At 40.5% G+C, this 26783-nt stretch overlaps 1 protein-coding gene across 1 annotated transcript in view; it reads left to right on the top strand.

Annotated features, from left to right (window-relative positions):
• Positions 1-25586, top strand: part of LOC131243165 (uncharacterized) — an 85652-nt gene extending 60066 nt beyond the window's left edge. Inside the window, exons 4-8 of the mRNA XM_058242312.1 lie at positions 11315-11430; positions 11510-11588; positions 12147-12380; positions 24820-25166; positions 25419-25586. Of these exons, the coding sequence (XP_058098295.1) occupies positions 11315-11430; positions 11510-11588; positions 12147-12380; positions 24820-25166; positions 25419-25449 (807 nt within the window). The 3' untranslated portion in view covers positions 25450-25586. The remainder of the gene's footprint in view (positions 1-11314; positions 11431-11509; positions 11589-12146; positions 12381-24819; positions 25167-25418) is intronic.
• The last annotated feature ends 1197 nt before the right edge of the window (positions 25587-26783 follow it).

The following is a 26783-nucleotide window of genomic DNA, read 5'->3' as shown; positions in this document are numbered from 1 at the left end:
TTCCACAACCGGGGTAATTAACCATAATTACATGCCTCCATATCAAGGCATGTACAAGTTCTTGCATGCAACAATTGGTCCTACTCAAAAACATATAGTGTCAACGATCTGCACTACCATTTTCCTAGCCCTGGCCATTGATGACAATGACTAGCCCTACCCCGAGAGCGAACCACACCGATTACATACTATGTTGGTGGCAAGGGGTTCCGTATCTGTTACGATATGGCAATCAAGGTTGATATGTATAGGTAACGGCTATGATCGTTACGCGATACAAGGGTGCAACGGGGCAATTGATTTTTTTGGGATTGTATCGACCGCCGTAACAACCGTTAAGGGGTATAATGACCGTTACTCCTGTAACGGTTGAAAAACATTAACTTAAAAAAAAAAAAAAATCAATTTTCTCCTCATTTTTTCACTTTTCTCATTCCAAAAACTTTCCTAAATTATTCTATAGTAGATTTCGACCACTCTTATTATAGTTTTTAGGATCAAAACCATAGATTGAGGTAATTTGGGCAAATATAAGCTCTGATGACTAATTTTTCAAAAAATCAAAAAAGCTATATTTATGCCTTGTTTTTCCAACTTCTAGTTGTAATGCTTGATTTTGATGTGTAAATATTAGAGACACATAACCATGTTCATAAATTCACCAGACAACCATATACAACACTCCCACCAAAGAGCGGACCTTTAGCTTAACATAAACATGTTCAAAACAAAAATTGAATACATATTTGGAATATTTACAATATTTTGGATTTTCAAAACATATTTTTAGAAATTTTCGGGCAAAACAAAATTTTCAACCGTTATGAGGGTCATAATGGCCGTTACGCTCCTGTACCAGCCGACACCCATATCGGTAACGATGAATACGGAATACCTTGGTTGGTGGTCATTCATCGTAATGACCACTTAACATACAAATATTTCAAATATATTGTAAGTTTTTTAAAATCCAAAAGTAGAAGGCCCCTTTTAAGCATGTATACGCCTGACCAAGCCAAAAAACCATCACACCATTTCACAACAACGTTTGAGTTTGTTCACCATCTTTCAGAACGGTTTTCTCCAACCACTCCTTCCTCCTTTCATGACCCATGTTGAGGATAAAGCCACCCATCACCTTGTTGTTGGACAGTGCTCAAGCATCATGGAGCCGCTCTTGCTGGGTTAAACCTTCCACATCATCCAACACGCGGAGGATTCACTGCACTTGAGACATCCGCTTCCCCTGTGACATAGTTATAGTCAATGCATTCACGGCCTCGGCCATCTCTCCCATCTTTGATCCATTATGATCACCGGGCTGCCCTTTCTTTTGCCTCTTCCTGCCACTACCAGAGTGGCGAGTATGTCTCGACCTATGAGTATTGTTGAGGGGGCTGCAATAAAATTTTTGTGTTTGTTGACTCGAATCGTCATCCCAATGTATCTCCGGACCAGAAGCATTGTCATCATCAAATTCGAGCCTGATGGTGTCTGTATAACGACTTCCAGAATCACTTGATGAGTTCTCATTATCTCTAACACGATGTTGTCTGGAAAGGAATTCAGAGTAGGTTGTGTTGGCAAACCGTCCTACTATGCATTCATTTCCAATAATGAAAGCAAGATCGTCATATCTTGCAATATGTTTCCCTCGAACCTTTTCCGCATACAGATGAGACTATTAAGGACAAAAATTATGGTGAAAGAAGGAAAAAAAGCAGCAGCTGTTAGTTCAAGACTAAAGATGAGGATTGTTTGAAAGAACATTAACAATATTTGAAGATGAAATGTTACCGCTATTTAAGTGTCCCATTTGTAATCCTCAGCCAGTACCATTTTGGACACTGGGTCCCAACCAAATTTGCTTGCCTGAAGCGTCTCTCTCATGCAACGTTATTACCGTTTATAAGTCCATAACCGATTCGAAATGTTTCCTTGGTTAAGAAGAATGTCACATCTTTCATGGATCTCATCAATAGTTGCCTTGTACACTTCTGGCTTAAATCCTATGTCGCTCTTTTGACCTAAATTAACTTGTTCAACGAGCCCGTCAAGTAGAGTGTTATCCATTTGGTCTGTCCACGTTACCTTAGTTGCACGTCCGTTGGACTGTGTAGACATCCACTTTTTGACCAGGTGGAGACTTCACTGCTTTCTTCGCAACCACCTTCTTTGGTGTTGCCCAAGTGGGTCTCTAAGGTGAGGTGTTGCCCAAGTGGGTCTCTAAGGTGAGGGCCCAGACTTAGATGGTGAAAGTATGGCCTTCGATGGTGAATGCTTGGGTTTGGAAGGGGATGCTCCTTGATCCTTACGGGGCGGTGTAGATGGTGTGCGCTGTAAGAAGTTCATTTTACCTACAATCGAAATGAGTCAATATGGAGATTCATCCTTAACATTAACAATAACCATCGGTCCACATTAAGTCAAACCATGATTAGTAATCAGAATTCGAGTCACAGACCATGATAATTATGTTCCAAAGTTAAGCATGCCATATTCCTAATCAAAGTTTAAAGTCTAGTCTAGTTATTACAGGCCCACACTAAGAAAATTTAAATATGATGCCGAGACTGCGGATGGTTGTCATTCCACATCCACTTTGCAATGTCATCCCTATTTATTTCCCACTCATCCCTCTTGCACTGGTTTACGTTTACAAGCGCATAATATTACTCAGCAGTAGTGACTTCAAGAGGCAATAATGTTATTTCCTCTGTACTATCCCCACTGCCCTCTACGGTTTCGTTGAAACTATCATCCCCATTGACTTGGATGAAGTTGTGAAGAATGCAGCAAGTGATAACAATCTTCACTTGGGTGAGCATTTTGAATTGCGGCATTGTTCATAAGATTGGAAATCTGGACTTCAACACTCCGAAGCACTACTAGATCACATTCCGAAGTTGTGCATGCCTATAATTGAAAACTTCCTTGTTTGCTAGCTTCCTACTAGTGCAAAATTCATTCAAATGGTACCGCATACCTCTATATGGAGCCATAAACCTAGGGGAATGAGCATATCCTGCATCGATGACATAATACTTGTCTACAACCAAAATGGATGATGCGAATGTAGTTATGATAGGGCTAAATATAGCAGAAAAAAAAAAACAATACAACTTATGTTATTACCATGCAGAATTAGGAAATTGTCAGGCCATCGAGTAAGCGCATTTTGTAGCACACGGGTATCTAAGGCCGGCCCATCCTAACCAGCAAGCACATATATGGACTTCATATCGAACGTACATGTGGCCATTACATTCTGGGATAGGAAGCCCTTTCTATTTCGAAATGAACCGCTCCTGACTTTTAGTGGCATGCAAGTACTGTCAATAGCACCAATGCAGTCCTTAGGGAAATGATATGTTGGAGTTAATCAACTTCTTAAATAATTTATAGTTGATTTATCATTCACAACCAAGAGTTGCTTTGTAGAGTAATAACCTGAAAATATTCGCTCCACCGAGGGTTCTGCAATATTTCTTTTGGAGTTTGGAGGCCCCGGAACTTGACATATTCTGGGTATAGGGAGATTACGGCCAATGTTCGCAATATCGATATTATCGTTATCGGTCCTCAGCGGCACAAAACCCTCGAAAATTATTAAAAAATCCCCGATTTCTGGATATCATGCGATATATTGCACAATATCGCAATTTATTGTGCGATATCATCGATAAATGCATGATATTGTGCGATTTTATAAAAAAAAATATATAGAAAAAATCTCTTACCTATTTTATATGCCTAAGGGAGCCTCAATCGACTGGATTTGGTGGGCCTAAATCATGTAAGAAAACCCTAAACCCCATGTTTTTCTTCGAAGAGAATTGCTTTGGAAGGAAACCAAATTTCAAGTAATGATTAGTGGGATTTGAGTTAGGATTTGATTAAAAAAAAAAAAATAGGAGAGATTTTTGGGATGATCAAGGATTTCAAAGTTGCTGAGGCTCGTGGGTTACTGGTTTAACGGAGAAGAGGAGAGTTTTCGAACTCTCGGCCTTTTTTCTATTTTTTATTTTTTATTATTTTTTAAGGGATATAGGATTTGGTGCAACTCGGTTGCACAAAAGATGGTGCGACCCTTACGGTGAGGCCCACCTTGATGTATGTATTGTATATCCATGCTGTCCATCCATTTGGAGAGATAATTTTAGGTTAGGATACAAAGAATGAGTTAAATCCACAGCTTAAGTGGATCTTACCATAGAAAACTATGGGGATTTAAAGCCTACCATTAAAAACTTCTTGGGGGCCACAAAAGGTTTCGATCAAGCTGATATTTGAGTTTTACCTTTGCCCATATCTGGTTGGACTTATGAATAGGTTGGATCTCAAATAAACATTATGGTGGGCCCTAGAAAGGTTTCAAGTTTCAACGGTGGGGCATCACCGTCCCCATTGTTTTCTATGATGGGTCCACTTGAGCTTTGGATCAGCCTCATTCTCTGGCTCTTGCCCCACAATATCTCTTAAAATGGATGGACGATGTGGATACAACATATAAATCATGTTGGGGCCCACAGTCAAGGTCCCACCAACATCGTTGGTTCCATATGGCATCTATGGCGCGGGTTGGGTACTACCTGGGCACGGTTTCAATGGATCTGTAACTGTGGGGTCCATTGTGATGTATGTGCCTTAAATCCACACCATCCATACATTTTGAAAGCTCATTTTAGGGCATGATCCCAAAAATGAAGTAGATCCAGTTTTTAGGTGGACTATAACACATGAAACAATAGTGATTGAATCCCCACCATTAAAATTTCGTGGGGTCCACCAAAATGTTTATTTACCATCCAAAACATGTTGGTAAGGTCACAAAGACCTGGATGAATAGACCACACGAATATCAACTTGATCCAAAGCTTTTGTTTTTGTGGGCCCACGAAAAGTTTTTAATGATCAATTACAATTGTTTGGTTCACTTGAGATTTGGATCCGCTTCAGTTTTGGGACCATGTCCAAAAATGAACTTTCAAAATGGATGGACAGCGTGGATATAAGGAACATAAATAATATTGGGCAAAAAATGAAGCATATCCCAAGCTCAAGTGGACCACACCACAGAAACAATGTGAATTAAACATATGCTGTTGAAAATTTTGTAAGGGCCCACCATAATGCTTATTGACCATCCAACCTGTTGATAAGCTCATAAAGACTTAGATAAAAGGAAAACAAAAAAAAAAAAAAAACAAATATCAGATTGATCCAAAAATTTTGTGGCCCACAAAATGTTTTAATTGGCCAATAACCACTGTTTCGTGTAGAGTGGTCGATGTCCACCTGAAATTTGAATTTGCTTCATTTTTCAGACAAATTCCTAAAACCATATGGCAAAACAAATGGTTGGTTCCTTGTGGCATGTCCCAGGTGCGCGGATTGGATTGGGTAGGCGATGCAGGACATGAAATTCAAGTATGATGTGCAAGATTTTCAGGCTTTAAATCACACTAGTTCACAAACAATTACACAAAATTCCACATCCCACACAAAAGTTCAAACACTCAATCGAGGGAAATCTTATGCGGATCCAGGCCTACACATGCTAGGGCCGGATCAATCAAAATTATAGACCAAACAAGAATTAAAGGAGGGTAAATTCATTCACACATGCACAAAAGTAATTCCTCAATCCAAGGGGTTCACAAATTTCAATTCGGGGAACCCTAAGGTTGAAGAAAGGGCATAAAATTGGGGATTTGAGTAATTTAGGGTTAGGGTTAGGGATTTGGGGTGAGAGGGGTGAAAGAGAGGAGAGAGATGAACCAGAAAAGTACCGCACGCGTGGACAATAGCAGTAGCCCAGACGCACGTGTGATCCCGACCGCACGTGTGTGGGGCCCACTATTCAGAAAAAAGCCAACTTGGCCTTGGTTAGCCGGGGATGGACTCCAAAACCCCCAAATCTCAGCTCGATCTAATGCATGTTTTGTGCTTGGTGCTTCGCAGAAGTTTCAGCCCTTCTGCAGGGCCAGATTCTGGAAATCTGCTGTAGATGGAGAAATGCCTGCAAATATTGATGGATTTGCTGATGGAATGCTTGTAGGAGGAGAAATATGGATGGAAGAAGGTGGGGGCGAATTGGGATAGGTGTGGCTTCTCACCACGATAGTCAGCCCTTCGAGGAAGGGAGGGTTTCACACCCAATTGAATCTCCACAACTCAGAAATTTAGAGGAACAGAAAAACGCATCAATTTCATTAATCTTCATTGAATAAAAAAGACTACAAGGGATGCCTATTTATAATAAAACCCTATACCCCAAAACTTGTGCCATGTGCGTAACATATTACTTGGTGACGAAGTAATAAAAAATAACAACTAATCAAAGTAATCTAAACCGTTCATGATACTCCTAATAACAATAATAAGCAAAACCCAACTAAATTAATTGGAATAGTGGGCAATGATCATGAAAACCTATTGTGGGATTCACATGACTATCGGGTCCACTCCAACGAACCAAAACGCAGCCCTCTAACTAGGAAGCACTCCCTAGACGTCGTCATCGATCCAGATCGATGGTGGGGCCCTCCTCCTCCTTGCGTACGTGCGTAGGGGGGGCGTGCATGTGCGGAAGATGTCCCCATCAGTAGGAGTACGACCTAGGTAACACCTGCTAAGGTGTTATCCCTACCGTGGGGCCCACCTTGATGATGTGTTGTATATCTACATCTAAACTAGGCACCATATCGCTTGCCCTTCCTTTCCTATTCCCCGACCTTGCTAGGCCCACATAAGATAATTGAAAGATTCATGCATCACCGCCCCCCCCCCCCCCCACAAGCTTCTGCGCAAAGGGACAGTGTATGAATAAATGTTTTGTTGTCTCAACAACCTTCATGCATAGAATGCAAATATTGTGGAGTATCATGGATCTTTACTATAGATTGTCTATGGTTTAGATCATTATCCTTCCTACCAAGCACATGAATGCTATCTTAGGGTGGAGCCCCATAGTGTGTGAATGTATAGGCTTTCATATCCTGCAATTCAGATGTGTATTCCTCCACTTCATTTTTTATCCTCCATAAAACCTCCTCTATTAACCCTTTACTATTTTGGAAGCATCTTTTGTTCTATTCCCCCCAGATATTCCATAAGACAACCATCAAAACAAGGCACCATATCGCTTGCCCTTCCTTTCCTATTCGTCCACCGTGCTAGGCCCACATAAGATCATTGAAAGATTCAGGCATCACCCAATAGACATATCACTAGGAGATCCTCCCACGCCTTCCATGCAAAAGGGCAATGGTTGAATAATGGTTTGTCTTCTCAGCAGCCTTCATGCACATAATACAAATATTGATGAGTATCATGGATCTTTTTTGTAGATTATCTATGGTTTGGATCCTTATCCTTCTTGCCAACCACACGAATGGCACTATCTTAGGGTGGAACCCCATATTTGCTAAAAGCAATCAGCATGCTCTGGCCTGCTACATATGTCATTTACCTAATCAGCGAGTAGAAGGATCTAATTGAGAAGCATCGTGATTTATGAGTTTTTCAAATCATCGTATCCTCTTCGTCTGAAGGATGGTAATCTGGTGCAGTCATCCACCTTTAATAAATCCCTTCAAGATGGCAGACACCACACCCCATACTCTCCACAAGGGGAGTAACACCGAGCAATCATAACATTCCTATTTGGAGCCAACTGAGTGAGTCTTGGGAGCTAGGCTTGCAACGACCTATCCCCACACCTCACATCCTCCCGAAACTGAATGCGATCCCATCACCAAGTGAGAAGGACACGCCTTCCTTAAATTTAAGGGCTAGTGCGATAACAACTTTCAAATTCCTGATGCCCTATATCTCAATGATTCCTTCCCCCCAACACACACACACACATTGTACCCCATACTTAGATGCAACCACCTCCCTCCATAACCTCCCCTCTTTCTTACCAAATCTCCACAACCACTTTCTTTCAATAGCTAGATTCTCCAACTCCCTAAATCCCACTCCCCCTTTGGCTATAAGCTTGGATACCTCCTCATAAATGATATTTTTACTGTCTTGGCCCCCTCTCCATATGCTCTTGTCTTAACTTATACAATCTCTCCACCACTGATTTCGGGCATTTAAATGGCAACATAAAGTTCAACGGTAACTTTGAAAGAACTGCTTTGATAAGTGTTATTCGGCCTTCCAAAGACAGATGTCGTCTCTTCCAATTAGATAGTTTCGCTCAGATCTTTCAATCACCCTGTTCCATAGATGTTTTGCCGGTTTCCCCAAGCACAATGGTAATCCAAGATACGTTGATGGGAAAGTTCCCATACCACATCCAAATGTATCCACCAATATTGACACATCTTTTTTAGTCAATCCAATGCTTAACATTTCACTCTTACTGAGATTTACTTTCAGCCTCGAGACCACTTCATAGCACCGCAGAATCTTTCACTATCAACTATTGTTACTTCCACATCACAAAATAGTATAGTATCATTCCAAATTGAAGATGCAATCCCCCCTCTTGCAACCTTAAAAGCCAACCTTGTGCCCTCTCTCTAGCATTTTGCTTAGAGCCCCACCGTGAATAGAAGTGGCAATAATGGATACCCTTGTCTTATACCCTTTAATCCTCTGAAGAAACCTTTTGGCAATTTGTTTACCAACACAGAGAAAGCCGCGGACCAGACACGTTCTCTATCTAACCTCTCCACCTCTAGCCACAACCCATCCTCCCAAGCATGTAATTGACAATATCCCAATCATCATGGTCGTATGCCTTCTTTGTCCAACTTGCAAACTACTCTGTTGCCTTCTTTGCTTCTTGAGTCGATGCACTCATTTGCAATAAGCGCACTATTTAAAATTTGCCTGCTTGCCACAAACATGAGTCATTCTCTTGGGCTTTGGTTACTCTTGATTTTAGGGGGATTCCAACTCTTATGTCATTCTTAGGGACTAGGATCCTATTATATGGGGAGATGGTGGGTTGGGCTGTTTGTATATTCTATGCACTTTTGGTTATTGTGTTTGGCTTATATTTGGGTGGGATGATTGCTCATGACTCTCCCTGTTTTCTTCTTTTTGGCTTCTGTATTTTTTGTTTGCTTCATTTTTAACAAAATTGTTACCATTCAAAAGAGGGGGGAAAACATAATGGAGAAAGATGAAGGGAGATTTACCACTAAGATTAGTGGTAGTTATTCTGTTCCTTTAAGTATCTGGCAATATGAAATTCATCGGATTAGTAGGATTTTGGTACCTTCGATCCATAGAAGATTACGGAATTTTGAATGAGTGGTGCTTACTGTATTCTGCAGCTTGAATTAGAATCCTCAACAAAAGCTTCAACAGTAGGCTGGCGGTGGAGTTTCTAACATAAATTATAAGTTAAGATTGGCACCAGCCCCTACGAAGACCAGTGGAATCCCATGGATTTCCATATGCTCCACCATATATGCTCATAAGTTGTCTCTGCTTCTAGAGGGGGTCACTCCCTGGCCATAAGTGGAAGGCTAATTGTAGCCATCATTGCTCTTCTTTTGGAGTAAGTACATACACAATGTTCAATGATGGAAGTAGTGTTTGAAATATTGGTATCATGTTACGTATCGCACCCTTGGGATACGGATACGTATCGATTATCGCATGGGATATATCGATTGTATCATGTAATGTATCACTGTTGATGGAAACATGGGAAAACATTGGGAAGTTGGTCGAATTTTTCAATGAAACTTTAGTGATTGTTAAAAAAGACATCAATGCACACTTATAAATCAAAACATTACAAAAAACAAGTGCATATAATAAGTTTTCTTTGTATGGGGTCCTAATCTATGCATTGTCTAATTGAATTGATGCAAGTATATTCAAAGTCTCTTCATATAATTTATAAATGCAAGAAGACATGTGGAAGCACAAGCAATACATTCAAAAGCAAAAGAGGAATCACTAAGTCAGGTTTCATACATGTTTGCACATAAAGATTGCAACCGATTTGTGAGAAATTGAAATTTTCTAGTTCTTTTCAATTTCCCACGACTTGATCCATCTCCTCCAAATCTCAAAATCAAAGTTCTCAATCCATGATTTTTCATGCAAAAGATGAAAAATGATGAATTTGTAACAATTTGACTCTGATTTAACATGATTTACAAAAGAAAAAAAAAAAAAAAAGGATCGAAAATGCTCACTGGATCAAACATGTAGGATATATCCCTACTTGTGTGTTTCGCATCGCACAGGTTGGATACAAGATATATCGGCTGATATCGTTGATACTTAAAACACTGGGTGGAAGTTCTCTTCCTCAAGCATTTATACTTGCATATGCCTGTCTTTTTGGTTCAATTCGGCAATCAAGTCAACATGCAAATTCCTCAACCTGTCACGTAACCCAACTCATCCGTAGTCCTTGGCACCGTATAAAATTCATCTACAGTCTTTAGTGCATACAAAGTTCTTGTGTTGTCTCGTTATCTTGATGATAATTTTTAATTTCCTGGTACAACCAATAGATGCATGCAATAATGTTCGTCTTTGTATAGATTAGATGGATGGCCCAAACTTCTTTGCCATGTTAAACAACCAAGACATTATTCTAGGATTAGTCCCTTCTCTTTCCCTTATTATTATTATTATTATTATTATTAATATTTTATGATCATTGATAAGATGCTGCACTATTTTGCCTGTACCTCATCTTCATAGCTGCAACAAACAGCTTCACTTATTGTGCCCACGAGATGATATTTGCATTCATTCGACAGAGGTAATCTAGAATGAGGATTCTCTATTGTAATAAAAACCTATATTCTCTCTTCCCTTGTTTCTAAGCAGAACCTATCACTGGGAAATCTTCTGACATGCATGATGGACCACAGGTCAAAGCCTAGACCGAAGCCAAAAGAAGAAAGGAAAAGACTTAAGTGGAGAATCAGTCTATCTTCAAGGAAAATAAAGAAAAAACCACAAAACTCCTTGGGCTGTAAACCTAAGCACATGTATTAAGGGATAATTTTCTTTTTTGTTTCTGACCAGATGGGCCCTTATTGTCTGTACAAGCTATATTCTTCTTTTTCTTTACTAATATTAGCCATAAGAATAAGCTGTTGTGCTCCCAGCATTATTTTTTTAAAAAAAAAAGTATAGTCATGTCTACTATAGACTGGCACTGAGAAATGGATCCAAGTTTTCTTGAAGCCAAGAGATGCTGATATTGATTTTATTTATTGTTGCTGGTCAGTTCCCAGTGATACCCCTGGTAAATTTGATGTTTAATGCATCAGCATGATTCACCCTTTTGCCTTATAATGGTTTCTTTGTTTGGCAGACTCGAGTACAAGCTTCAACACTCTCATTTCCAGAACTTGTGTCGAAGCTGCCACAAATTGGACTTCAGGGTTTATACAGGGGTTCTATCCCAGCCATTCTTGGACAATTTTCAAGGTTACCCTTTTCAACTTGTCTTGCACAAATGAGAGGTTTTTCTAACCCTAGGATTGTCTTTTATGCTCCTTTCTGACAGCCATGGATTGCGGACTGGAATCTTTGAAGCAAGCAAGCTTGTATTAATAAATGTTGCCCCAACACTTCCTGAAATTCAGGTTAATAGTTGTTCCACTGTGTCCCTCTCCACACTGCTTCGTTTTTCCTTCTTGTTTTGATACCTTTTACTGTTTAAAGCAGTACAAGTATAATGTTACCCATCTGATTCCGTCTTGAACTGCTACAAGAAGTCCTTGTGTGTTCTAGATATGTGAAATAAATTATAAAATATTTAATAGCTCAAAATTCCCATGGATCCAACATCTCCGATAATTATGTGATAATTCATTGTTATACTCATTAATGGATTAGATCCAGTTTTCATTTGTTTATCAGTTAGTTTTCAAATCTTGCTATTTTCTCATACTTGCTCACATTTTACCCTTTAAAACTTTTCTAAATATATTTACTTTTAAGAGCTATATAGTATTTTCCACAAAATAATCACTACTACACCCAAATAAGCGTTTGATATGGTCAGATTTGTTATGCATTAGGAGCTAAAGCATTAAATAAAGGGAAGGAAAAAAGAAAAAAAAAAACCATACATATGCTCTTGTATATTCGACATGTTTGAGGATTCAGAAACTTAAAACTGTGGATGCCTATTACTTCAGGTGCAATCTTTAGCATCCTTCTGTAGCACGGTCTTGGGAACAGCAGTGCGAATTCCGTGTGAGGTATTGAAGCAGCGGTTGCAGGCAGGCATCTTTGACAATGTGGGAGAGGCTATTGTGGGCACTCTCCGCCAAGATGGTTTCAAAGGCTTCTTTCGTGGGACGGGTGCAACACTTTGTCGGGAGGTTCCGTTCTATGTAGCTGGCATGGGGCTGTATGCCGAAGCCAAAAAGGTATGGTGTTCTTCCTGTGAAAATACATTGGGTGCAATTACTAATCTTGCATTCAAATCCTAGTCTTGGTTCTCTCTCTCTCTCTCTCTCTCTCTCTCTATATATATATATATATATATATATATATATATATATATTCGGGGCAAATTTTATTGGAAATAAAAGAAAAGCTACAAAGAGATTGCATTAAAAGGATGAAGGATGAAGAGAAATCATCTCCACCTGGAAAACGCTGCCTAATTATTGCAAGTGATTGGATTGGGTTCGTTTACGTATTTCATTGTAGTTTGACTATTAAACCATCTATAAGTTAAGTCATATACTTAATTACTTATATTATATGTATATTACATATTAAAACAATCAACAAGTTACACTAAGAGAGAATTAATAATTAAAAACTTTAAACATAGAAATTTTATCAATAGCTTGAATCTTGAATCCTTGATGTATACAACTTACAAGTTACAAACAACTTACAGCTTACAACTTATTATAAATACAATCTACAATTTACAAATTACAACTTACAAAGTTAAAAGTTAAAACTTATTGACTTATAAATTTAAAATCTAAGAAATAAACATAGGCTACTCTACACATTGATCCAGAACCCATTCTGGCACCTGATCACCACCATCACCGTTGTCATTAGTGTCATCTCCTTCTTCGACGTATACTTCATCTTCCATTTCTTTATCATTGGTTCACATTAGTACTTCATCCACATCCAATGGTTGGTCTTGATCATTTTCTTCTTCCATCTCCTGAATCTCATCTACTTCATGGCCTTGGCTGGTACAAGGCTTGCTATTGCTCACCCCTCTTCTCCACCTTTGAGTGGAAGAACTTTCTCCAAGTGCTGATCCAAATGTGACATCTTCGACATGGGCCCATGTTAGGTCCTCGCCTACAAAGATCGCGTCCTCTGTCTCTACAATTTACTCACTGTCTTCCTTTAAATCATCTAGGCATATATGATCATGGAAATGAGTCTTTCCTCGCCTAGCCCGAAATCGTTCTCGCAACTTTTGGTTGTACTGGATGAAAATCAAGTCATTGAGCTTCTTTTGTTCAAGACGATTTCTTTCTTTCTCTTTTTTTTTCCCCCATGTGGATCTGCATAACATTTCAAGTGAATCATCCCTCGCCAAGATTTGAAATAAGAGATGGCGAACGCACAGAGACGGTAGTGGAGACGGAAAGTAACATCGAGAAGTGATAGAGATGCTATCCAGAAGTCAGGAACATCTCAATTGGGGGCAACAGAAAGATTGCAAGGATAGCGGGAGGAATAGTTCAGGAATCAGTTTCTTCAGGATTGGAGGAACCATTGAGAAATGAGGATGGCGAACCATGGGAGATAGTCTAGAAACAGAAAATGATCTTAGAGAAGAGAATGGGGAGGAAGACGTCTCCATCGGATTATCCGACTTTATATGTGGAAGGATTTCCAGAGGGCTGGCTCCCCAATAAACTTCTTCAGGGTGTTTAGGAGAGCAAGGGTGGTCATGGAAGTCGTCCTGCCACAGGACAGAGTCATGGCTTCTTTGTGGGGATTCGCCTTCGTTAGGATGAGCAAGGAGCTGGTAAGAGTGGTGTCTACGTTGCATGGGGAGAGTTTTGGAGGCAGGAAGCTTCTTGTGCAGAGAGCGAGGTTTGGACCTGAGCTCAGAAACAGAGAGAGGGATCCTTGTGAAGGAGGTAAGGTCATCAGTATTGAAGAGAAGCGACATCATCCTCTTGAGATTCCTACGGCAAAGATACCCGGGTCTTTGTCTAAGAGGGTGAGGGTGGCCCTTTCTTCCCACTGAAAGGTTGTGTTGGGTCATTCCCACCCAGAAGCTTCTACTAATCCTGTCTCTAAGCTTAATTTAGAGAACCAGTTGGGGAATACAAAATGGGCTTCGACCAAGCTGATTAGGGGGAGATGGTGGTCCGCCTGGGTCTAGAGGTGATCCGTAAGTCTTGGGAGTCTCTGAGTTGCTCGGTTGTGGCCATCACTAAGGGGCGAAAATATCCCAAATCAAGGAGTGGCTGTGTGATTCTTGTAGGGTATCGGTGGAATTGTATAATATCAAGTCGATTAGTTTCAACATGGAAATGTATAATATCAAGTCGATTGGTAGGTTAGGATTTGCCTCCAACCTCAGGTGAGGGTGGACCTTCTTCCAATGGTAGGGGATCTTCACAGAGATAGTTCGATACAAAATATTCTCAGGTGGGAGGAATATTCAATGTTTGAGAATAATGAAGCCTAGTATTACTTCTGGGGAATTTTGTTAGAATTCTGGTTTAGAGATTTTTTTCATCGCCATTGCTTTCTGTTTGGGTGTAGTGACGGTGATCAATTCTCTAATAGAGAAAGGGGAGGAGATCGGGATGGCCAGAATCCATATCAGTAGGAGAAAAGGGGAGGCAATCTTGGATTTCCTAACGACGACAGCAGTAGGGGAGAGGAGGTTGTCGCTATGTGTTCAGAAGGAGGATTTGGAGGGCTCTCAGCTTTAATGGGGAAAATATTGGAGGTTGCGAGAGGTGGAGGGCGAGAAGAGTAGCCATGCCCTTCCTGCATCCTTGCAACAACAATATACAAACTCTAGCCTCTGTTGGAGTATCGAAGATTTTTGGGGCCACATGTTTGTCTTTGGTAGGTGGGCAGAAGGTCAGTGCCGAAGAGAACGGGGATTGTGCAACGCGTGGCCCTGGTTGTGCCATGAGAGCTTTAGAAGATGGGCGCTCCTCTCCAAAGTGTTGTTATAACGAAGGTTTGGATCTTGAACCAGCTTCGAACTTCCCGCGTTGCAACAACAAATCACCTGATCTCTTGGATCGGGGGACCATGTGTCGGTAAGTGGAGCTTTTCGAAGCTTCTAGAGGCATAATCGACGATGATGCATGGTTGGCTGATGTGGTAACCTCATATTCGAACATGTGACTGGATATGGACCAAGTTTTTATTAATGAGAGTTTGGTGCTGCACACGTGCGGAAATGGATGTGGGGCCCCTATTGGTGGTCCTTCCTCAAGCACATGTGCCATTTACTTTGCACACTCGTGCGACTTCACTTAAGCCCACACGCGACAACTCTTTAGTTGCTCCCACGTGCCCCTTTTATTAGTGTGAGGCAAGATCCCCCAATTAAAATATACAAAAGGAGGCCGTCTTTCAGAGCTCTTCAAGCCATTATCTCCCTTGATCATGTCTACAATGCCCATACTTTAGGTCTGGAGATTTCCATCTCCTCAGAGAATACAATAATTCTTCTAGGTAGTTGCGTTGCCAGAGCTCTCGGGACCTCTAGGCCTCGGTGGGAAGGTTTTCAAAGGGAAGATTCAAAGTTGGCAATAGAGCTTCAGGATCCATCAGAATCGGAACATGGGGAACTGTTGTTGGAAGCGGGATACCGAGAGGATGGCCTTCTTCAGAAAGCCATTGTTATCACTCCTCTTCGCTTTGAGAAGAATGGGGACGATCTGTGCTCAAGCCTCCCCTTCAATGGCAGCAGGAGGGATGGTCTCTCTGAGATTAGACTTTTGAATAGTTCAATTACAAAAGAACATTTTCAGTGGACTAAGAATGTCCTGGTCAGGGGGGTTGTCGGAATCATATGAACTGCGTGATGAAGACGTCTGCTACTTCTACCAGTTCTTTCAATCCAGGGTAGTTCAATGCCAATAGCACGAGAAGATGCCGAAGCCTAGGAAATCCCCTAGAGGCTGGAGGGAGTTGATGAGCATTGAATGCTCAATTAATTACGACTTAAGTACGACAAATAGTGAAGGAAAAAGGGCTAGATTGGGGAAAGGAGGTGACCAATGATCATCATATCATGGAATGTCAAAGGGTTTGGGTGTAGTGCTAAGAGGGTCCAGGTCAAGAGGATATGCAAGAAGGCGAAAGCTGATATTATCGCACTCCAGGAATCCAAGTTACCAACAATGAACAAAGGTACGTTGGCTTCTATTTGGGGTATTAATGATATTGATTGGGTTTCTCTTGACGCCTCGAGGGCAGCTTGGGTTATTCTTGTCACTTGGAAATTGAAAGTTTGGAATATGTTAGATTCTTTCTCAGGCATCTTCTCTTTCGATTTTATTGCGGGATTATGCTTCAAGATTCTCTTGGATGTTCACAGCAGTGTATGCCCATGCAAGAGTAATTTACGTGATTCGTTCTGGAAGGAGCTTGATGGGATCAAACAGAAGTGGGATGTTCCTTGGTGCATCAACTGAGACTTTAATGTTGTGTGGTTCCCTTGGGGGGGGGGGGGGATTCTTCAGCCGCTGTGGTTTGGAGAACCTGCCCATGAGAGGGGCCACTTCCACTTGGTCAAATGGCCAAGAAGACCTCTCCATCTTGTTCCAACTTTTTGTCCGTCCATTATAGCAAACTCGCTTTCGTTTGCTCTCCGCATCATCAAAGCGCCCCGTGCACAATTTCCCCTTCATGTATGGTTACTTGATGCCATGAAGGGGCCCACTCTTATTTTGACTCTTACACATCCGGTATTATGGTAGCAACGGGAATTTTTCTCGTTGCTTGACTTCTTCCGCTTTTCACAGTCTCTGTCTCGGCTTGATATATTTTTGTTGTCAGCAGATTGGATTGAGAAATATCCGTTGGTGAATCAATGGGGTCTTGTTAAAGTGGTGTTGTATCATCGCCCTATGCTTCTAGAGGTTGTTGAAGAAAACTGGGGCCCGAAACCTCTCAATTTCGAGGCGGCTTGGTTAGAAGTCGAAGGTTTTGATTAGTTTGTGGAAGACTAGTAGGCCTCCTTTTCAGTTCAAGGTTTCACGAGATTCAAGCTATTTAGGAAGTTGCAATTGTTGAAAGATACAATCAAAATTTGGAAAAAAAGGATGTTTTTGGTAAGAGGGAGGATGGGTTCGATAAGATAGTGGAGGAGATTCACCAGAGGATAACTAGAAAAGGGTTGAATTCTCTCAAAAGTACACTTCCCGGGCCAAGTGGAAATAAAGTGAAGGCAGAGATCGAGGGCAATATGGCTTAAGAAAGGGATAAGAACACACGATTTTTGCATTGCATTGCTAGCGCGCGTGCTCGAGCTAATAGGATCTCTTCTTTGCTGTTGATGGGGTTCTCTCCATGAATAAAAGTAAGATCCGTGATGCCATAGTCTCCTTCTACAAGAACCTTATGTCTGCTAATTGGTGGGCTAGACTGAGGTTGGACAATCTTCACTTCTCTAAGCTCACTCCTCATGAAGCTTCTAAGCTTGAAAAACAGATATCTGAAGAAGAGGTGAAAGCTACCTTCAGCTCTATGTGTGGAGAAAAGGGGCTGAGGTTGGATGGTTTTCCTATCTTGTTCTTCAAAAAATTTTGGCATGTGCTTAAGAAAGATGTTATGGAATATCTTGTAGAATTCTGGGAAAGAGGCCGTTTGTCTAGGGAGATGGGTGCTTCATTCATTGCTCTTTTTTCCTAAAGTCTAAGGGGCCGAGCAGTTGAAAGACTATAGTCCTATCAGTCTTATTGGGAGCCCATATAAGATTTTGGCTAAGATCGTTGCGACCAGATTCAAGGGAATTCTTTCTTCTGTGATCTCAAAGGCTCAAAGTGCTTTCGTTACGGGTAGACAGAGTCTCGATAGCACCTTAGTGGCTCACAAGTGCATTGATTACAAGCACAGAGACAAGATTCCTGGTTTGGTGTGCAAATTGGACATTGAAAAGGTGTATGACCATGTCGACTGAGATTTTTTGGACTATATGCTTGAGCGAGTTGCAACTAGAAGTGGAGAGGATGGATTAGTGCTTGTGTGCATTCGACTTCCTTTTTAGTTTTGGTTAACGGGTTCCCTAAGGGCTTTTTTACAGCTTATCGGGGTGTTAGACAGGGGGACCCCCTCTCCTTATCTATTTGTGGTTATTGGGGAAGCCCTCGACGCCATGTTAGCTAAGGGCGTCGAAAACGGTCTCTTTAGTGGGCTTTACAATGTCCTCGAGTGGGAATTAGATCTTGAATCTACAATATGCTGATGATACTCCTCTCTTTTGCAATGCTAAGGAGGAGTCGGTGGACAATCTTCGGAAGATTCTAGTTTGCTTTGAAGCGGTTTCGGGGCTGAATATTAATGTCGCTAAGTCTGAACTATTGGGGGTGCATGTCCTCGATGGTGACTTGGAGCGGTTCGCTAGAGTTTTCGAATGCAAACTTGCTTCCTTTCCTACTACATATTTAGGGCTTCCTCTATGTATTGGGAAGCCGGCCAAGCATCTCTGGGATAGGGTGATAGAAAGAATTAAGTGAAAGTTGGCCTCGTGGAAATGCCGATTGATGTCCTTAGGTGGGCGCCTAACCCTTCTAAAGACAACATTCTCTAATATACCGGTTTATTTTATGGTGCTTTGGGATGGAGGAAGGCAGATTATGGAGACAGGTGAAGCTGATATTTGTGTTTTCCCTTCATCTAGATCTGTGTGACCTAATCAACAAGTTGTATGGCAAATATATGTTACAATCGGCCCTAGGAAGTTTTTAATGGTGGTTCTTCAGTCACCAATATTTTCCTTTGTTGTGGTCCACTTGAGTTTTTGATTTGCCTCCTTTTTTTTTTGCTCATGCCCTATAATAATTATCTGAAGTGGATGGATGACATGGATAGAACACATACATCATCATGGAGTCCACACACCGTCCAATAGGCAACTAGCTACTAGTAGCTTTCGAAGGCAATCCACGTCCAAATGCCTCTCCCCTCGAGGTGGGTAGCTATGTCTCCTTAATACTTTCCTGTTGAGAAAGTCACTCTATCCTTCAACTTTTTTTAATTATAAATTGCATGTGACTTGGATCTGCATGACTTCTCCAATTGTGGCCTACTATCGTATTGGAAACAATATGGACGACATGCATTTATCATACGCATCTTTGTGGGCCCCACATAGCATTTGACAAAAGATGTATCGGTTGTCTTTGTGCCAAGGGGCAGAGGCGATTCGCTTACAAAACCAGGACATGAACATGCCTTGAAAGGTTCTGAAATCCAAAGAAACCCAATGTCGATGTACAATGCATAAACCATGATCTCAGATGTGGTAAGGACCACAATGCAATGCCTAAGGCTGTTATGAAACTATTTCGCTCCCGATCAGGGAGTGAAAGCTACATGGATGGCATGTATGTCTTACCTTCCTCCACATATGAAGTAAAAAACGAAGTAAGGGAATCAAAAAACATAAATGCAAGCATTTCTAACTACAGATCAAGGTTTTAATATTCTACATTATCTATATTAAAAAATACAGAAACATGTGTGGGGAGTTATGGAGGGATATGTACCTAGATACCTCTCGCTGTTTGCTTACAGAGGGTGATGGAACTCACGAACGGGGCATTGCCGATATCCGGTGTCAATGGATTGTGAGCACGGAAGATTATTAGAAATTTTGCAGATCGAATGGGAAAGAGGAGGGGAAGGAGTTTGTTTCATAGGTAGAAGGTGTTTGTTTCATCACATACTTTAGGATGAAGGTGGAAGGAAGGATGAAGCTAGGAGAACGGAAAAGACAGTTGTGGAGTATATAACAGAGAAAAATGGAGTACTAAACGCTGATGCTCCAAAGCAGGGAGTCTGACTAGCCATCTCATCGACGTCTCTCTTGCGATGGCGTATTTTGCCAAGATTTTCCTTGGAAATCGGGGATTTCAACCCCTCTTTAAATAGTGTAACTACATGATCATATCTAGTGGTAAATACCACTCCACCAAATGGGGTCATGTCGTCATCATTGCTAATTTTCATGTAATTACAGTGGTAATTGAAACAACAAACGCCCCCTAAATATTCCATGACCATAGTAGTAGGATTGGGCAATCTGTGAAGGTTAAGGTGGTAATCCCATGTGAGGGAACCGGCGACAATTTGGTATAGAAAGTCTGCACCATCAGGCTATCGGTGCCTTGCTCTATCCCACATGGGAATGTGAGTGTTCATGGATGTAGGTTCTTGTGTTTTAAGCGTGGTTGACCACTTGTGTTAGAGATCTATGTACCCATGGATATCCAAAGGTTGAGATATCCATAACAGTGGAGATTTGGGTATATGGATAAGGTATTTATACTACTTTTTATGTAGTGGAGCATACTGAAGTGTATAGAGATGAAGGGTATCATACTTGGTGCATCCCTCTGAAACCCTAACTCCTTATAAAAGATCCTATCACAAGGTGGAGAGTATGAAATAGAGGCTTGGAACGTCCCTCTGACTTTTTGAGAGAGGAGAAGAAGAAAAGAAAATAGAAAGAGAGAATCTTCTCAATCCATCTCATTCCTTCATCACGTGTGAATGTGTAGGGTCCACCTACGGATGGCTCTCAATTGGCCACACCCCAACCTACCTCTTGGTTCCTGCCACCCTCTCCGCTCTCTGCTCACTTGGACATATTAGGGAGAGAATTGTTATATTGGAAGATTGGCGTCAAACTTCTAGAATGATCATACGGCACAAGTCTGAGGTAACTTCTTAAGTAATGGATTGTTTTTTTTTTAATTTTTAGAACTTGATTATATTTAAACATGGATCCTAAGGTTTCTAAATTCTGGAGTTTTGAAATGTTTTACGCTTCAGTGTCTTATGAAAAATCACCCACAAAAGTGCTATCAAAATAGTCCCCCATCTTATATACTAATCAATTTCATGTTAAAAAAAAATAAAAATAAAAATAAAATCTTTCAATGGGTATGTCCACCTGGTGCTTCAACTAGCTAGATTGTAGGATTTGTCCTTGGAATGTTTGTTCCAAATTTTAACACAAATAGACGTATGGATTGTTAGATCCAATCAATTCAATTTACCATATTACCAATAGTAAGAACTCATCAGTGATTAATTTGGACACATGGGGGCTGTTTTATGTTTTTTTCTTCCTCCATGCATGGTGTGGCATGGTGTTTGATGGTTATTAATGGTTTCGGAGTTGATTAATGATTGTCATGTAATGCTTTATTTGAAAATTGCATATTTAGATGGTTGGAAGGAAACTGGACACAGTTGTTATGATTGTATTCCATGTCTATCAAGTTGCAATTTTCACTTTTCTTTTAGATCTCAATATGCTTAGTATCATAGAGAATTGGCCAGGATCGCTATGTAGTTTGATAATCTAGAAGTTTCGAATCAAACCATCCATGAAGATACAAGTGAAGATCACCGTACATCAAAAAGAAGAGATACCGATTGGACATAGCGGGACAAGAGGAGAAAGGTGGTTGACCCAGATTGAGCATGCGGGGCCCACACATGTTGAAACCCTTGGGGTAGCTAAGAACACTATGGAGAGGGGGCATGTGCATGGACCCTTCCTTTGGTCTCCTATTTTATCTCCTACTTGTTTCTCTCCATGTTAAAGTATGCTTCTTCCACTATGTTTCCCAATTTGGAGACCTTCGCTTCCTTAAATCCTTATGTCATAAGGGAAGAAAAAGGTCTTCCAAATTGGGAAATTGTTGGAAGATTGCCCTCCATGCGTTTTCTAAAATAGTCATGATAACTATATTCTAATTTGAATGTAATTAGAATTTATCGTTGTTACAGACCATCACCCAACCCATATCTATGTGTTTGGCTCTCTCTTTATCTAGTATATTTTACAAATGTATAGTTGTAGGATATGTTGGGTACTCATGCTTTTGTTACTAATGGCATTATTGTGAATATTGGAAAATCTTCTCAAATAAAACATGAGAAAGTGGGGGATGTCCAAACCCTAGCTCTCTTCTTCCTTTCATTCTTTTTCTTCCTCTCCTTTTCTTTTCTTCCTGCTGATCCAAACACACATGGTATCAGAGCCTACATGATCTTGTTTTGATATCTTTGTCATCTACTGCATCTCTCTTCTTTCTTTGTTTTATTTTTGTTCCTTTTGTGTGACGCGGAGATCTAGGATCGTTGGGGGGCTGACCTACACCCAATTTTTTAAATATTGACGATATCAGCCGATATATCCCACGATATATCTTGTATCCTACTTGTGCGATACGAAACACACAGGTAGTGCTGATATATCCCACATGTTTGATCCGGTGAGCATTTTTAATTTCTGATCCCCTTTTCTGTTGAAATTAAATCAATGTCAAATGGTTCTTCATGTTCTCCATTTTTTATTTTTTATTTTTTTGAAAATTTCCTTCAACCAACTGTCAATTGAGACAGTTTTGAAGTATTTAGGAGAATTTGATGAAATGATTATCGCATGCACTCTAATTTTGAAATTTGAGTGTGGATGGTGTGATTTGGGGAAAATTTGGGAAAATTCAAAAAATTTCCCAATTTCTTAGTGTTGCACTCCAAACATGAAATCAAGCTGTGTGAGGGCTGATCTACTGATTTGTTAAGTCCTTGTCAATTTTCGAAAAATAAAAATCAATTTTAATTAAAAATTAATAAATTATTATTATTATTTGAAAATTCCCTTCAACTAGCTGTCAATTGAGACTAATTTCGAAGTATTTAGGAGTGTTTGTTGAAATGATCATCATATTCACTCTAAATGTTATGCATTCAATTTGAATATATTTGCATTAGTTCTGTCAAACAACACAGCTTAGAACCCAATACAAAGAAACCTATCACGTGCAGTTCTTTTTTGAGATGTTATGATTTAAAAGTGTGTATTGGGTCTCTTTTAACCATCCCTGAAGTTTCATTGAAAAATTCAACCATTTTCCCAATGTTTCCTAAAAAGTGTGATAAATTACCTGATACAAACGATATATCCCATGCGATAACCAATACGTATCCGTATCCCAAAGATGCGATACGTAACAAGATACCGATATTTTGAACATTGCATACACCAATCTCTTGTAACCATTGTATGGTGGGTTACATAATCGCAGTTCATGAAGGTGCGTGATGCCCACTTTCACCTACATCCATTGTATTGGATAAAAGTAGGGTATTGTAAGTTCGTGGTCAGATTTGAAGAAGTTCGGTATGTATTGAACGTGGGTATGATGAGAGTCGTTGCTGCCTATTTGGCATTGTGATCTGATTTTTTGATGAGCGATCTTGCAGCTGCTTTATACTTTTGTGACGGGTTGCTGATTGTTGAGTTGCTGCTTTTTAGTTTTTTTTTTTTTAAAATAAAATAAATTTCCATAGCGTTTTTCTGCCAATTTTCTCAAAAAACTGGTTGGGGCAGATGGGATTTGCTGGACTTAACAGATTTGGACTGATTTTGTTCAAGGTTTCTTCCTTTTTTTTTAAACCTCAAAAGCTGGTTTGCATCTTCTAGGGTTCGCCGGAATTTCCTTTTAGGGCAGACTTTTGCGGTTCTTTTCATCCCATTTTTTCAACCTGTTTGAGGGCAACTCAGGTAATTAAATCTTGTTGAAATTGTCAAGATTTATGAACACTATCAAGCTTTGTTAGTCCTAAGATCCCTTTCTCTTCTTTTGTAGACTGGTTTGGAGCTCTTTTGGAATTTTTATAGGTTCTTTTTTTTTTTTTTTTTAATGTCATACTTCAGCTATAGCTGATTATAGTAGTGACTTGGTATTGGCTGGCGTAAAGCCTTGCTAGTTGGGTTTGAGTCCTTGCCTTAGTGGTAGACTCTGAGGAGTTTCAACACGAGGTCTTGGGTTCAGTATCCATAGGTGGTGAAATCCCACTACGGCATGCGTGGGTGTGTGTCAGGTGCATGTGTAAAAGAAAAAAAAAATAGCCTTGCTAGTTATTATTCTTCTATTTGTTTGAGATTTATTATGGCTGCTGCTTCTGCATTTGAGACTGATCCTATCAACTCCACAGACAACAATTGAGAGTGGATGGCCGCCCTGAAACCTTCTTGATCATACATGGGGCACATCCAGCCCATCCATTGTGTGTGTACTACTTGGATGAGGGGTCACACCAAATTTTAGGCCATTCCAAAACTCAGGTGGGCCCCACCAAGTGCTTTAAGATGTTTTAGGCATGATTTAAGATGATGTGGTCCACTTGAGTTCTCGATACAGCAGATTTTTGGCACATCCCATAACCTAGAGGGGACCTACCAGATGCACCGCGTGGATGCATGTGTGTGTGCATGTATTATATTATATTGAATTGAATGTTAGGCATCAGGCATGTCCTTTACTATCCATAGATGGTTGGGATTGCTCAAGTTCTTTTCTGACATCAGCCCATTAAAATATTGGACCTGCTGAGCATATGGTTCACATCTTGTTGACATCTGCCACGTGTATGACAAATGGTATTTGGTCACGGTAATCTCCTCAAATTTGGTTCTTTTATATCTTAATGATGCACAAAAGTTGAAAACTGAATTTACTGTTTCTTTCTGATCATCTCTTTGTGGAAGATCAAAGCAGTAGCATCAGGTGTTGTTGATTACCTTTTGTATTTCAGGAAAAGGCAATTTTCATGTATGAATGTTTATGTAGATTCTTTGTATATTGTTTTTAGGCTGCTCAGCAACTTCTGAGGCGGGACCTAGAACCTTGGGAGACTATTGTGGTCGGGGCACTCTCTGGTGGGCTTGCTGCTGTTGTCACAACTCCTTTTGATGTGATGAAGACACGAATGATGACCGCTCCTCAGGGTTTGCCAGTGTCAATGTCAATGGTAGCCTTCTCCATTCTCCACCAGGAGGGACCGCTTGGGCTATTCAAGGGAGCAGTTCCCAGGTTTTTCTGGATTGCACCGCTTGGTGCCATGAACTTTGCTGGCTATGAGCTAGCAAGGAAGGCGATGGATAAGACTGAGCATCCAACTGGTGACCAGTTGCCCCGAAAGAGGCTTGCCAGTTCTGGGTAATTTTTGCTAAGGAATTCCCTGTGACTACATCCATGCTGTTTTTCTTTTTCTTTTTCTCTTCTCTGCCCTCAATATATAAATAACATACAAGCTTTGCTGCAACTATGAGCTCTTTCTAGCTTAATGGCAGCATTTTCTTGAAGCCTTATCTGTCAATATCTCTGGCAAGCTCTCTCAGCACAGACATAATCTTCTGAGATAGTTTGACTTGGATTTACCGAGGAGAGTCATAAGGCCATGTTTTGTAGGCGTAAAAGAAGAGGGGCCCCAGGTGTGTGAGCAAGCTGACATCATCATCTATGTTATTTACTTCTGGTGGTTGGGTGAGCAGATGGTCTCCACACACAACATTATCTTTCTTCAGTTATGTACATAAAAAGTAAAAAAGAAAAAAAAAGAAAAGAAAAGAAAAGAAAGTTCTATCTTGCTTCTGAAATCATTCAAAGCAATGCATGCTGCCATTCTGAAGGCAGAATGTTCTGTTTTCTGTGTACCTGGCAACCCTAGCCCTGCAATGTTCCTTTCTTGATTCTGTCCTAATAGCTTCAGTGGTTCGTCCATCTAGCACCTCAGGGGATAGTGAACGGTCATCAAGTTGGAATGTGTTCTGTAGGCACCATGGAGGGGTTGGATTTTCCAGTTCATGCGGACACATCTGCATGAACTATTAGGACAGAATCAGGAAAGTACTGTAGCAAGATCTACTAGGCAATGTCTATGTAAAAGTAGGCTAGGCTAGACTATACTAAGAAAGATAAATGAAAGATAATTAAAAAAAAATACATTTATGTGTTTGGCGTAGGGCCTCGGCCTATTCTTCAATTGCTCCTTTTATAAATTGTCGAGGTGGTGAAACCCTTATTAGTGTTTTCCTTTCTGATCCTGAATCCTTCGTTCTTATGTTGTAGGCTTTTCGGATAAGAAAATCTCATTGGTATATCGAGAACCTCCAAACCAAGGTATCCAAAAAGTTGGAAGCCACTGGATCTCAGATTTTCACTCCTATACGTAGATGCTCCCTTGTAGTATCCATATTTGGTCAAAGGAGCATCCCTTAAATACATCACGACCATTCACTTGAGTGGTTTGGTCTAGATCACTCAGTTCCTAATCGTAAGACTAGGATTTGACACATAATATTGATCTATTATAAAAAAATGGGCCGAGTTCGTCACATTAAGATTTTTCTTTCTTTTGATTCCAATGGAACCACGACCATCAAATTAGATCACCCAATGGGGCGTTGGGCGATGTCTTTATCTCTTCCTATCTATGCATTGTTGAATGGACTGGATCTGTTCGATATATTATCATCGGACAAACTTGCCTTCTCATCAAGCTCTCTCATCCATTTTGTTCCAATCAATGAATGGCTTGGGATTAGCTGATGAGATTCTTTCTCCCAACTTATGTTTGGACCCAAGTTGGGTTGGCTTGGACATAAGTTTGATCCCTTGATGTTTGAAACTTTCTTGATTGTTGTTGCCTCTCCAAACGTCTTTAGGAGGATCTCCCATTCTAGAAGGATTGTGAGAGACGACTTCGCCGAGGATATCATCACCAAATTCGGGAGAGATTCGTTCTTCAGCGGGTCTCTTATAGACATGCTGGGC

This window comes from Magnolia sinica, chromosome 4, assembly GCF_029962835.1.
Source record: "Magnolia sinica isolate HGM2019 chromosome 4, MsV1, whole genome shotgun sequence".
In the NCBI taxonomy this organism is placed as follows: Eukaryota; Viridiplantae; Streptophyta; class Magnoliopsida; order Magnoliales; family Magnoliaceae; genus Magnolia; species Magnolia sinica.
The sequence above is the reverse complement of the archived record's forward strand: the minus strand, read 5'-3'. Positions and strand labels throughout refer to the sequence as shown.